This window comes from Oryctolagus cuniculus, chromosome 6 (genome assembly GCF_051225735.1).
Source record: "Oryctolagus cuniculus isolate XC-2025 breed Fujian yellow rabbit chromosome 6, ASM5122573v1, whole genome shotgun sequence".
Classification (NCBI taxonomy): Eukaryota; Metazoa; Chordata; class Mammalia; order Lagomorpha; family Leporidae; genus Oryctolagus; species Oryctolagus cuniculus.
Genome location: NC_142872.1, coordinates 39,554,230 through 39,566,284, shown reverse-complemented (window position 1 = coordinate 39,566,284; position 12,055 = coordinate 39,554,230). Strand labels below are relative to the sequence as shown.

At 57.0% G+C, this 12,055-nt stretch overlaps 1 protein-coding gene across 4 annotated transcripts in view; it reads left to right on the top strand.

Annotated features, from left to right (window-relative positions):
- The first annotated feature begins 828 nt into the window (after window positions 1-828).
- ANXA6 (annexin A6) overlaps window positions 829-12,055 on the top strand; it is a 47,241-nt gene continuing 36,014 nt past the window's right edge. For all 4 annotated transcript variants that reach the window (XM_002710319.6, XM_002710318.6, XM_070076335.2 and 1 more), the window contains exons 1-2: window positions 829-921; window positions 11,828-11,871. In XM_002710319.6, coding sequence (XP_002710365.1) covers window positions 11,854-11,871 — 18 coding nt within the window. In that variant the 5' untranslated portion in view covers window positions 829-921; window positions 11,828-11,853. The remainder of the gene's footprint in view (window positions 922-11,827; window positions 11,872-12,055) is intronic.

Genomic DNA, 12,055 nt, shown 5'->3' with positions numbered 1-12,055 from the left:
GCAGACGGTCACCGGGGTCACCCAAGGCACCCTGGAGACCGAGCAGCTGAGGGGCAGCCCCTGGGGTAAGACTTGGCCCATCTCTCCTCAAGCAGGACTTCTGCTTGCGAAAGATGGGAGGCTGCTGCAGCTTCTCCCGCTCGGAGAAGTCTTTATAAATCCAGGGGCCCGGTGATTCTGTGTCCTCCGGATTCCCAAGAGTTTATCGTTTTTCTTGACCTCGGCCGTATCTACAGCCCTGGATGGAGCCCAGCTACTGGTCTCCCTAGCCTGCCTTCCCGTGGAGCACGGTACACCCCAGAGCCCCGAGCGACCCGCTGAAATCGCCCAAATTCACAGCCCAGCCCAGCCCCGGCACCTGCGAGCTGTGTGACCTTGGTCAGGGAACTGCACTTTGGGCTCTCCTCTGGAAATTGGGTCAACAATGCCTCTGACCTGAGCGGGCTGTTGAGGAATGGAATGTGATCAGGCCGATAAGGTGCTTGGCCTCAATTTTGGCAAACCTCGATATTCTGTTTCTCAACCAAGCTTTAGCGCGTTGCAAGAATCTGGGGGAAAAGTGTCCAGAATCGGGCCTCCGGAGCCCTGGCTTCTACCCCAGCAAGCCCGGGCTGAATCTCCCCCCACGCATTCTGGGCCTCGGGTCTGGGGTCTGGGGACCCACGCTGGCTGTCCCGGCCCGGTGACTTGCTAACGCCCCCAGCGCCAAGGAACGAGGGGTGGGGGTGGGGCAGGGTGGGGAGGGAGGAGGCGCGCGCGGGATTGGCCTGCGCGCGCCACGTGTCCGGCGCGGAGCCCGGGCCAGTCCTCCCGGCCCACCCCCGCGCTGCGGCAGCTGCTTCTCGGCTAACGGGCTCCGACCCAGCGAGCTCTGCGTCCGTGCTCCGTGCGTCCGTCCTCTTCCAGGGCCTCCGCCGCGCGGTGAGTGCGGGGAGTCTGGGGAGGGACTCGCTCTAGGAGACGCCGCTCCCGGGGCTGTGGGGGCGCGGACGAGCGGCTAACGCCCTGGCGTCGGCTCCTGGGCGCCCTGCGACGGGCTCTGGGAAGGGGCGCAGACGGACGCGGGGTCGCAGGGGGTACTGGAGCGCGCGGTCACCCGAGGGCGTTGCGGGTTGGATGCGTCTCGGGGGCGTGCAGCGAAGCAAATCTCTGGCCGCTGCCGGACTGCGCCCAGGCTGGGGGAGGGGAGGGGAGCGGAGGGGAGAGGAGACGGGAGACCCAGCTCTGCAGAGGGTGTGGTCGAGGGCCCGGGGCTCCGGGGCTCGGGCAGGGCAGGGCAGGGCAGGCTGCTGGTCCCGCTGCCTTTAAGCCGGGAAGCTAAAGGTCCTTTGAAAGCTCTGGGTCGGGGATGGCTGGACGTCCCGGCCAAGAGCCTTGGGTAAGAATGTACCGGGGGCAAAGGCGGAGTTGGGAGAGCGGGACCCTCCGGCGTCCAACATGGCTCATGCGCGGTCCCGGGGGAGGGCACTGTGCGTGCAGACGCCGGCGGGAGCCGCTGTCCATGCCTTGGGCCCCGTGGACCTGCCCACATTGGCCACTGCTTGTTCATGAAGGACTCCCACAGGGTACAGGGCCCCCTCTTTTTCCTGCCTCCCCTGAGCACATTGTACGCCTTGCCTGAGCTTGGGGGCTTCAGATGACCCCCAGGCATTAGCACCGGGGTGAAATGCCCCAAATCCGAATCCCAGCCTTGCAGACCACCTGCGGTGTGACCTTGAGCCTGAGGACCTCCCTTGCTTATCCTGCCGATAACCCTAGTCTCTTTCTGGGGAAAGATGGCTGTGACTGTGAAAATGCATTGAGATCCGGGCAGCGAGGCAGGATTACAGGTTTGGGAATGTTGATTATGGAGTTGGGGAACTTGGCTCCACCCTTGTGGGTCCTGCCTGGAGCAGGGGAAGGGGAGCCCCTTTGGGAGGGCCGGTCAAGCCCCTGCTTCCTTCCTCCCCTCCTTTTGTCCAGACCGCGAAGGGTCTTACCTTGCAATTCCAAATTTGGGCATATGGCCCAGGGTTTGTGGAAGAACTCTGGTTTCCCGCCAGTTAGCCCAAGTCCTTCCACCCCTTCCTCCTTTACCCAAACGCACCTTAGAGTGCGGCCTGCGGAGCCAGGCAGGATCTCCCGACCTGCTCAGCCCGGTGGCATTTCAGCCCCTGTGGACCCTGACCTGCCAGCTGCCAGGCACTGAGCCGTGCGGTGAGCACTGGCCTGGGAGACTGTGGGTTGCAGTTCCTGGTGTGCTGGGGTCCTTGAGTAACCCCCCTTGCCTCTCTGGGCCTTTGGTGGCCTGTGCCTAGCAGGTCTGCCGACCTGGCTGCCACTTGCCCTGGGGTTCAGCTGGTCTTAAGATACAGGATTCTGGGAGCTGGGTGGGGCTGCCGAGAGGCGGCTGCACAGGCCCCGGGCCGCAGCTGTGACAGTCACTCAGGCATCTTCCTCTGCCGGCTGCCCTTTGTTTCTAAGGCGCTGGCTGCTGAGATACCAAAAGCAGTTGCCGCGTTTGGGTTTGAGAGTGGAGTGTGGGTATGAGTGTGCAGAGGAGGGGGCTGCCCGCGGAAGTCCAGGGCCTGGTTTCTCCGGCCGCTTCCCTGGGGGTGGGGTGGGTGGGTCTCTGCGGTGTTGGGAAGCTGCCAGCGCCTGGAGCATCCGCACTGCATTGCAGCACCCAGAGGGCGCCCTGGGACGCCGGCCCCTGCCCCAGCCTCTGCCCTCTCACTCACCAGCCAGGTGCCTGGCCACATCTGCTACCCTTCTGGGCCTCGGTTTCCTCCTCCTAAGAGGCAGACGATGTGGGCCCAGGGCAGCTGGCTGGTTAAATGGATTGGGTCTGCATGGCTCTGCACTGTTCTAGCGTTTTCTGGGGAGGCTCAGTGGTGGCACCAGCCTCTCCCCACCCAGCCTCTTCAAGGACTTCCTGGGTGGGGCAGAGCACAGGATGTGGTCTCTTCCCTGATTGCTGAGCACACTTCTTGGCCGGGGTTCCAGCCGTCTTCCCCTTTCTTTTCCTCTCACAGTCGAGTCCCCCTGTCCAGAGACTGGGTACAGAGGACTGATGGCCGTTGAGTTCCTCGAGCCTCAGGGCCCCCTCTGTAAGCGAGGATGAGGTTGACACCTCCCTGGGGTTGTGAGAAGCAGCTGTGGAAGTGCCTTGTAAGCTGCAGAGAGCAGTAAATGGAGAAGCCGGGACTATGCTCGGGCCAACGAGCTCCTTCTATGATCTCAGCAGGGCATGGTGCTGGCGAAGGCAGGTGACCAGAGCCTCACGCTGCCCTTCTGAAAAATGGGTGTCCTGGTGCTCCTGCTCACGACTTGCCAGGTGCTCACTGAACCCGTGATGTGCGAGAAGCTGTGATTACGCCCATTTTACAAATGGGGCACTCCAGCCCTCTAAAGTGTAAGGATGACCTCATAGTCACACGCACTTGCAAGGTGCTTCCTAGGAACCAGGCCTTCTTTTGAGCACTGGTCTCTGTGTTCTTTTCACCCTCACCTTGAGTTCCGGGAGGTAGACACTGTGTCTATCCCCATTTTACATAACGAAACGGCATGGCGAGGTGACCTGCTTGCCCAGAGCCGCACAGCTCCTGCGTATGCCGTGCAGGGAGGCAGGCTCCGGCTCTGTACGTGACACACTGCACTTCGCTGCCTCTCACGGAGGAGACCTGAGCTGGGATTCAGACCCAGGCGAGGACACTCTCAGTCCCGGGGCAGCCAGATGGTCCCTTGGGGCCTTGGGCAACCCAGGATCAATGGGTCTGGGTCAGGAGAAGGAACGACACTGCTCTCTAAGAAACCCAAGTGCCTCGAGCCGGGGGGGTGTGCCCGGGCCCAGGGCCAGCAGCGGCACTTAGGCAGGCACCGCCCAGGGCCAGGCTCCTGGAGCCCGGTGGGGCTGCTCCTGGGAGTCTGCCGGCATGCTGGGGCGGGCAGGAGTCAGCAAGAGAAGGAAGGATGCTTTGTATTTTATGGGATAGGGCTCTCCATAGCGGGGCAGACACAACCTGGGAGGGGTACAGGAAGAAAATATCAGACCACTTATAATACATACTTTTATCCTTATTGAAAAATTCTGTTTATTTTATTTGAGAGACAGCGAGCTTCCATTCACTGGTTCATCCCTCAAATGTCCACCACAGCCAGGACTGGGCCAGGCCGAGGCCGGGAGTCCAGAACTCCATCTGGGTCTCCCCAGTGAGTAGTAGGGTCCCAGCGCCTGAGCCATCATCTGCTGCCTACCAGAGTGCACGTTAGCAGGAAGCTGGAGTCAGAAGCAGAGCAGGGACTTGAACCCAGCGCTGCAGTACAGGATGCAGGTGTCGCAGTCACTGCCGAGCCAGATGCCCGTCCTGGTCCATGCTTTGAATGTCACGTGGGCCATTTTTTCTTTTGTTGCTTCTGTGGGGTCCAAGGATACTTCAGAAGGTTCACGTCAAATTCGAAATAAAAGTGAAGTTTACTTTGGTGCCAGGAAATTTGAAATCCATGTACATTCCTTTCACAGTGCACGTCTTCCTTAGACTTACTGAAGATTCCTCTTACAGCATGCAGAACTTGCTGACTGCTGTAATGACTGCCAGCTTTGTGGAGGCAGCAGCCTCGTCTGTCTCATTTTCTGGTCTGCTCCCAACTCCCACCAGCGGGCCTGGCTTGCAGGAGGTGCACAATGAGTATTTGTGAAAAATGAGCCCCTGCCTGATTAGTGATTTTCTTTATGACATTGGGCAAATCACTTGTTTCCTCTCCTGGCTGTAGAATGAGGAGCTAAGCAGTCTTTGAAAACCACTAAGCTAGATGGTTCCATTTGTTCTGATTTTTCTTTTTTTTATAGAAAGCTTTTATTTAATAAATATAAATTTCATAAGTACAACTTTTGAATTATAGCAGTTCTTCCCTCCATACCTACCCTCCCACCTCCAAACCATCCCACCTCCTACTCCCTCTCCCATCCTATTCTTCATTGATTCATTTTTAATTATCTTTATATACAGAAGATCAACTCTATACTAAGTAAAGATTTCAGTAGTTTCCACCCACACATTCACACATAGTATAAAGTACTATTTGAAGACTAGTTTTACCATTAATTCTCATAGTACAACACATTAAGGACAGAGGTCCTGCATGGGGAGCAAGTGCACAGTGACTCCTGTTGTTGATTTACAATTGACACTCTTATTTATGACGTCAGTGATCACCCGAGGCTCTTGTCATGAGTTGCTAAGGCTATGGAAGTCTCTTGAGTTCACAAACTCTGACCTTGTTTGGACAAGGCCATAGTCAAAGTGGAAGTTCTCTCCTCCCTTCAGAGAAAGGTACCTCCTTCTTTGATGGCCTGTTCTTTCCGCTGGGCTCTCACTCACAGAGATCTTTCATGTAGGTCATGTTTTGCACAGTGTCTTGGCTTTCCATGCCTGAAATGCTCTCACTGGCTTTTTAGCTGAATCTGAATGCCTTAACGGATGATTCTGAGGCCAGAGTGCTGTTTAGGGCATCTGCCATTCTATGAGTCTGCTGTGTGGCCTGCTTCCCATGTTGGATCATTCTCTCCTGATTGATTCTATCAATTATTAACAGACACTGGTCTTATTTATGTGATCCCTTTGACACTTATTCCTATCATTATGATCAGTTATGAACTTAAACTGATCACTTTCATTAGTAAGATGGCATTGGTACCTGTGAACTTAATGGGATTTGGAGTCCTATGGCAAGTTTTTAGCTTTACCCTTATGGGTAAGTCCAAGAGAGCACATGCTGAACTGTACATATCCTCCCTCTCTTACTCCCCCTCATATTCCCAACAGGGATCCATTTTCAATTGGATTTAAACATCTAAGAATAATTCTTGTGTTAAGTAAAGAGTTCAACCGATGGTATAAAATAGAAAAAGAAAATACTAAAAAGAATAAAATAGTGAGCCATTCCTCGACATGTTCTGATTTTTCAAGGAGGTTGCTTAAGAGAAAGCATGCAAGCCACTGGGTGCATGTCAGTCACCAGCACCAGGAGCCACCCGTGGTGGTTGGGGGTACAGCAAAGATGCATACACAGTAATTGTCATAAAAAAGTATTGACATAAAATCATGACTCACATGAAAATGATTGTGTGTCAAGGATTTTATGCCACTTATTTTTTTTAAAGATTTTATTTATTTATTTGAGAGGTAGAGTTACAGAGAGTAAGAGAGAGACAGAGAGAAAGGTCTTCATTCTGCTGGTTTACTCCCCAAATGGCTGCAACAGCCAGAGCTGCGCCAATTCGAAGCCAGGAGCCAGGAGTTTCTTCTGGGTCTCCCACACAGGTGCAGGGGCCCAAGGACCTGGGCCATCTTCTACTGCTTTCCCAGGCCACAGCAGAGAGCTGGACTGGAAGAGGAGCAACCGGGACTAGAACCAGGACCCATATGGGATGCCGGCGCAGCAGGCGGAAGATTAATCTAGTGCGCCACAATGCGGGCCCCTATGCCACTTATTAATCAGTGATTAGACCAGGCAAATGTTATGACCAGCTAAAAAAAAAAAAAACAGTAGACACCTTTTTGCTGAAAGAAATAATTGATTAGAGGCAAAACTGGTTTTTCCACCGCAGGACAGAAGCAGCTGGTCTTAGAGTTACTTCGTGTTGCCTGGCTGTAGAACAGCCTACGGGCTATGAGAGGCCAGGGTCAGATGCACACGCTGTCCTCTGAGCTCCCTTCTGAGCGGACGGCGGTGGGGACAGCGGTGGTTCTCGGCCTTCCTTGCTGTACCCCAGAATCACTGAGGAAAGTTTTTAGAAATTTTTTAGAAATTCCTGGTGCCGAGGCCTCACCCGGACGGCTGAGTCACTCACCAGGGGTTGGCCTTAGGTCATTTGGAGAAAGTCCCCAGGTTGTAATAATGAAGCCAGAGCTGAGAAGCACTGGTCTCGGCTCTAGAAGGTTGAACGGCAAATGCTGGGGGCTGGGGGCTGGGGGTGGGGCCAGAGAAGACAGGTAGGGTCATCCAGGGCCCTGAGTCCTGAGCTAAGAGGCTGCCATTGAAGGGTGTCTTTGCAGGCCTGTGAGCAAAGGCGTGGCCTGGGTCAGCGACAGCCCCCCCCCCCCCCCCCCGCACACCTGACGCACAGGTGCAGGGAAATTTGAAACGGTCTTTTTTTCTGCCCAGTTTAGCTCATGAAATGAGCTGACACAAGACAGAGTAACTGGCAAAAGCGTGCCTGTGGACCCAGACGCCATCCACGAAGCAGGAGACCCAAAGCGGGGAAACTAGCTGAACCTTCCACAGAGCTCAGCAGCGGGCTGGGGGCTAGGAGGTGGATGGGGGGGGCAGGCTTTGGAAGGTTGAGGGGCCGCGGTGCATGGCAGCAGGGGCTCCCAGGAACAGCCCGCTGTGGTCGTTGCTGTTGGGGCAGCCCCAAGGCTGCTCCTGGACGGAAAGGGGGTGCAAAAAGGCTGCTTTTCAGAGCCATTCCTGTATCCATGTTTTGAATCACCAACGCCGAAGCGACACATCTGGAACGGGGTATTTTTATCTTCTACAGATGTCTGGGTGGTTTCTTCCTTTGCCTGATCTTCCAGCCCCTTTCTTGTTTTTCTAAACAGCCCCCCTTGCATACCTGGTTTCACTCCCTGCCACTCAACATCTCCTCCCTCCCCCTGGAAGTACATTTTGGCCCTGCAGAGCCCCAGCTACCTCTGAGGGACAGAAATGCCTGTTCTCACGTGGGCCTCGCCGCTCTTCCTGGCTCACCCGCCCCCCTTCACTCCTCTGGCTCCAGGGTGCTGACCGTGTGCCCTTCCAGCAGCCTCAGTCCCTGAGATGCGTCTTTCGCTGGCTAGTCGTGCCGTGGACGTCAGCAGATGCAGAGGAGGAGCCGTTAGAAAGTTGTGCTGGCCTCGCCAGGTCCGTGCTGGGCTGTCTGACCCCGCACCCCGCTGCCAAGACCACTGCAGCAGTGGTGGTGGGGCAACAGAAGCCACCACGTACTAAACCTTGTGCCTCTACCTGCCTTACTGCATTGAGTTTTCACAAAAACCTTACCTGATTGTCATTTCAGAGCTGAAGAGACAGACTGAGGCAAAGAGAAAGGATATAACTCACCCAGAGTCCTGAGTCAGGAATTTGCAGTGTCAGGACTTGAACTTGGGGCCTTGACACCATGGCCTGTGTTTAGGTCAAGGCTAGGCCACGGCTGTTGTACACATCCGGGTTCATCGTGATGAAAGTCGCCATTCACTAAGTCTTTACTGCAGGCCAGGCCCTGCGCTCAGTGCTTTTCATTGGTTATTTCCTTATTTCTGGGGGCATCTTGCTGATACAGAAGCTGAGATTTAGTTTAGATAACTTACCTAGCTCACACTCTCGTGACGGTCAGTTGTGCCTCAAAACCCATGCCTTCGTGTGAGCTGGGCACGACCCTGCCCCTGTCCAGCTCTCCGTTTGGGCAGTGGTGAGCTGCTCCTCCTAGAGCCAGCCCTGGCCCCCCAAAGGGGAAGGAAGGAGATGAGCTTGACCACAGGCCAAAGGGCCGGGGCAGGGGGTGGCCACAGCTGCACAAAACACCCTGGCCACTGGAGACTTGAATGGCTCTCTGGGAAGATTGGCTGTGATGAACCCTGCTGGGTGTCCAGACTGCCTGGGAGGACAGAGGCACGGGTCTGTAGTGGCCGTGTTTGCCAGTCTTGAGCCCCCGTTTCGGCCAAGATGATGAACTTGCGCACTGGAGGCTGGGGAACAGGGAGGAGTCCTGTGACTTGGGGGAGAACCCTCCTAGGACTGGAACGCTCCTGGGTCAGTCTACAAAAGCCTCTCACATCCACTCTGGACTTTCCCAATAGTCTACCCATTTTACCGATGGAGAAACGGAGGCCCAGATAGAGGACCCGCTTGCCTGAGGGCAGCAGGAGCAGACTGGAAACCAGGAGCTGGGTCCTTCCTTTGGCCTCCTCTTTGCAACCAGGGCCTGCAAGGCAGGGATGTTGGCTGTTCTCTGGGCCCTGGAGAATTGCTGGTCCTCCCCGAGATGCCTTTGCCCCATCTCTGCTGAGGGGCTTGGAATCGTGGCTTGTTCAGGGGCCCCCTGGGATTTTACACTGGATAAAAACCATTCGGCCGACTTTGCGCAGTAGGGTCTGGGTTGCTCAGGAAGGGCCAAAGATCCCCATCCCCCACCCTCACCCACCCACCCCCAAAGGCAGGCCATGGGCGCACCTGTGGTTTCCTCCAGAGCTTCCCCGAGTCCCTGGGAGGCACTGCTGGAAGGAGCAGAGAGAGCGGCCCGTGAACCATGGTAGGGCCAGGTCATGCAGAGGAAGCTTGCCTTCCACAGGCATGCGAGACACACATGCACACAGACATCCAGAAACTTCTCTCAACCGAGTGTGTTTCCCAGAGGCCTGGAGGCCCCTCCTGGGAGCCATCCCTCCTCCAGATGGGCCTGGGCTGCAGCCAGCAGCTGAAGTTTCCAGCAACAAGGCCAAGGGAAAACGCTTCCAGGCTGCAGGGGCAGGTGACGGGCCGCCCCTCCTTCTCCCGGTGTCAACTGACTTCCTGGGCCTCGTGCAGTCCCTGCTTCTCTGCCAGGCTTGGGGTTTCCTCACCCTCTGCCCCTGCTGGCCTCCTGGCTTGGAGAAATCCAGAGCTGGCGCCTAGCCCGGCCTGGGGTAGATGTGGGTCCTCCCTCCCGAAACACACACGCACCCTGGGAGGGGGTGCAGCTTCCATTTCCTGGTGAGATCTGTGGATTTGTGCGGAGGGGCCCCTGGTCACCAGGGAAACCACTTCCTCTAGCTGAGCTGGCCGCCTGGAGCAGCTGCAGGCCTAACTCTGTGGTCTCCGTCCCAGGGCAAACCTGGCAGCTGTGCAGTGGGGCCAGGAATGCTGCTACCACCTACTGGGGGCGCTGCACCCTCACCGTGCCCGGCCGCATGAGGCAGGGGAGGGAAAGCCCAGGCTCTCGGCTTGCGATAGCTCTGAACTTGGACATGAGCAGTGCAGGAGCCCATTGGCTGTTAGCTAGCGGGCAGTAACGTGCATGTCTGAACCCAGATCTACCTGCAGAACCCACATTCTCTCCACTGTATCACGCCATCTCCAGTGACCCCTGAGTGAGGGCCGGGTTGTGGGCTGAGGTCAGGGGTTCTTTGCTCCAGGACTTTGGCTCGCTTTGGAGGGATATGTAGGACACCGGAGAGCCTGGAGTGGGATGTGGGTCTTATTAAGTCCCACGGAGTTATTTTTATCGTGAAAACGCAATACATGGACGTGGTTAAAAACTATCAGGTCGTGGTTTAAATGGAAAGCAGTAGTCCTTTGTTTGTGCTCTGTTATCCCAGGGAAAGTGCAGACTTTAATTTTTACCTTTCTTTTTCCTTTTTTTCCCCCCAAAGATTTATTTTTTTATTTATATGAAAGGTAGAGTTGCAGTGAGAGAGAAGGAGAGACAGAGCTCTTCCTTCTGCTTGTTCACTTCCTAAATGTCCACAGTGGCCAGGGCTGGGCCAGGCTGGAGCCAGGAGTTTCATCCGGGTCTCCCGCGTGGGTGCAGGGGCCCAAGCACTTTGGCCATCCACTGCTGCTTTCCCGGGCATGTTAGCAGGGAGCTGGATCAGAAATGGAGCAGCCAGGTCTTGAACCGGCTTCCATAGGGGCTGCCAGCACTGCGGACGGCAGCCTAACCTGCTATGCCACAGCGCCGGCCCCAGCAAGACGTTCAAACCTCCTTTATATTGGACTGTCTCCTTGGGGCCTGGAGCTGTGCCAGCTCAGAGTAGCTGCTGAGTAAATGCTGGTGACTTGTCTTGGGCATGACAGCCCAGCAGAGAGGTGCAGAGGGTGCCCGGGGCCCCCAAGCCTTCCCACATGCAGACTGAAGCCCCAGGCTGCAGCCATCCTTGGCGACTTGGAAGGAGGGCACTAGGCCAGACAGCATGGGTGCTGGCCTTGGAAGTTGTTGGATGCAGCTCTGAGTTGTGTGACCCTGGGTCGCATCAGCTCTGTAAAAGGGGAATCTGATGCCTGAGGATTCGGTGACAAAACAGCGGAGGCCGTGCTCCATGTGTCCTGGAGGAGGCGCACGCTCAGTGGTGGGGCAGGGGTCAGGCCCTCCCTCCCTCTCCTCTCCAAGCCCCTTTCCCATCCTGGTGTGACTGTCTGAGCACCATCTGGTCTGTGTGTTGTCTGCTGGGAAAAATGTGCCAGAGCTGAGCCAGGTCTTTGGGTGTAAATTCACCTGAAGAGCTGGAGACCACTGGGCAAGGGAGGTGCAGGGATGGGGGAGAGCTGGCAGGTGGGGGGATGGGGGAGAGCTGGGCAGGTGGGGGGATGGGGGAGAGCTGGGCAGGTGCAGGGATGGGGGAGAGCTGGGCAGGTGGGGGGATGGGGGAGAGCTGGGCAGGTGGGGGGATGGAGGAGAGCTGGGCAGGTGGGGGGACGGGGGAGAGCTGGGCAGGTGGGGGGATGGGGGAGAGCTGGGCAGGTGGGGGGATGGGGGAGAGCTGGGCAGGTGCGGGGACGGAGGAGAGCTGGGCAGGTGGGGGGACGGAGGAGAGCTGGGCAGGTGGGGGGACGGGGGAGAGCTGGGCAGGTGGGGGGATGGGGGAGAGCTGGGCAGGTGGGGGGATGGGGGAGAGCTGGGCAGGTGGGGGGACGAGAGAGAGCTGGGCAGGTGCGGGGACGGAGGAGAGCTGGGCAGGTGGGGGGATGGGAGAGAGCTGGGCAGGTGGGGGGATGGGGGAGAGCTGGGCAGGTGGGGGGGTGGGGGAGAGCTGGGCAGATGGGGGGATGGGGGAGAGCTGGGCAGGTGCCGAGTGCGGAGAAGCTCATGAGTGCTCTTTCTTCTTCACAGTGGTTTCTGCTGCAGAACCCGAGACCATGGCCAAACCAGCACAGGTAAGGGGCTTCTCTCTCCTGAAGCGTGGGCTCTGCCTTTCATGGGTCTGGGATGCCCCTCGAGGCCTGCTTCCAAGACCCCTGGTGTCCTTGGCTGGAAACGAGCTGGGGAGGTTCCTGGGCCCTGCTGACCCCTGTTACAAGGCATCAGTAACAGCACACAGCATCCCAGGCAGTGCAGGAT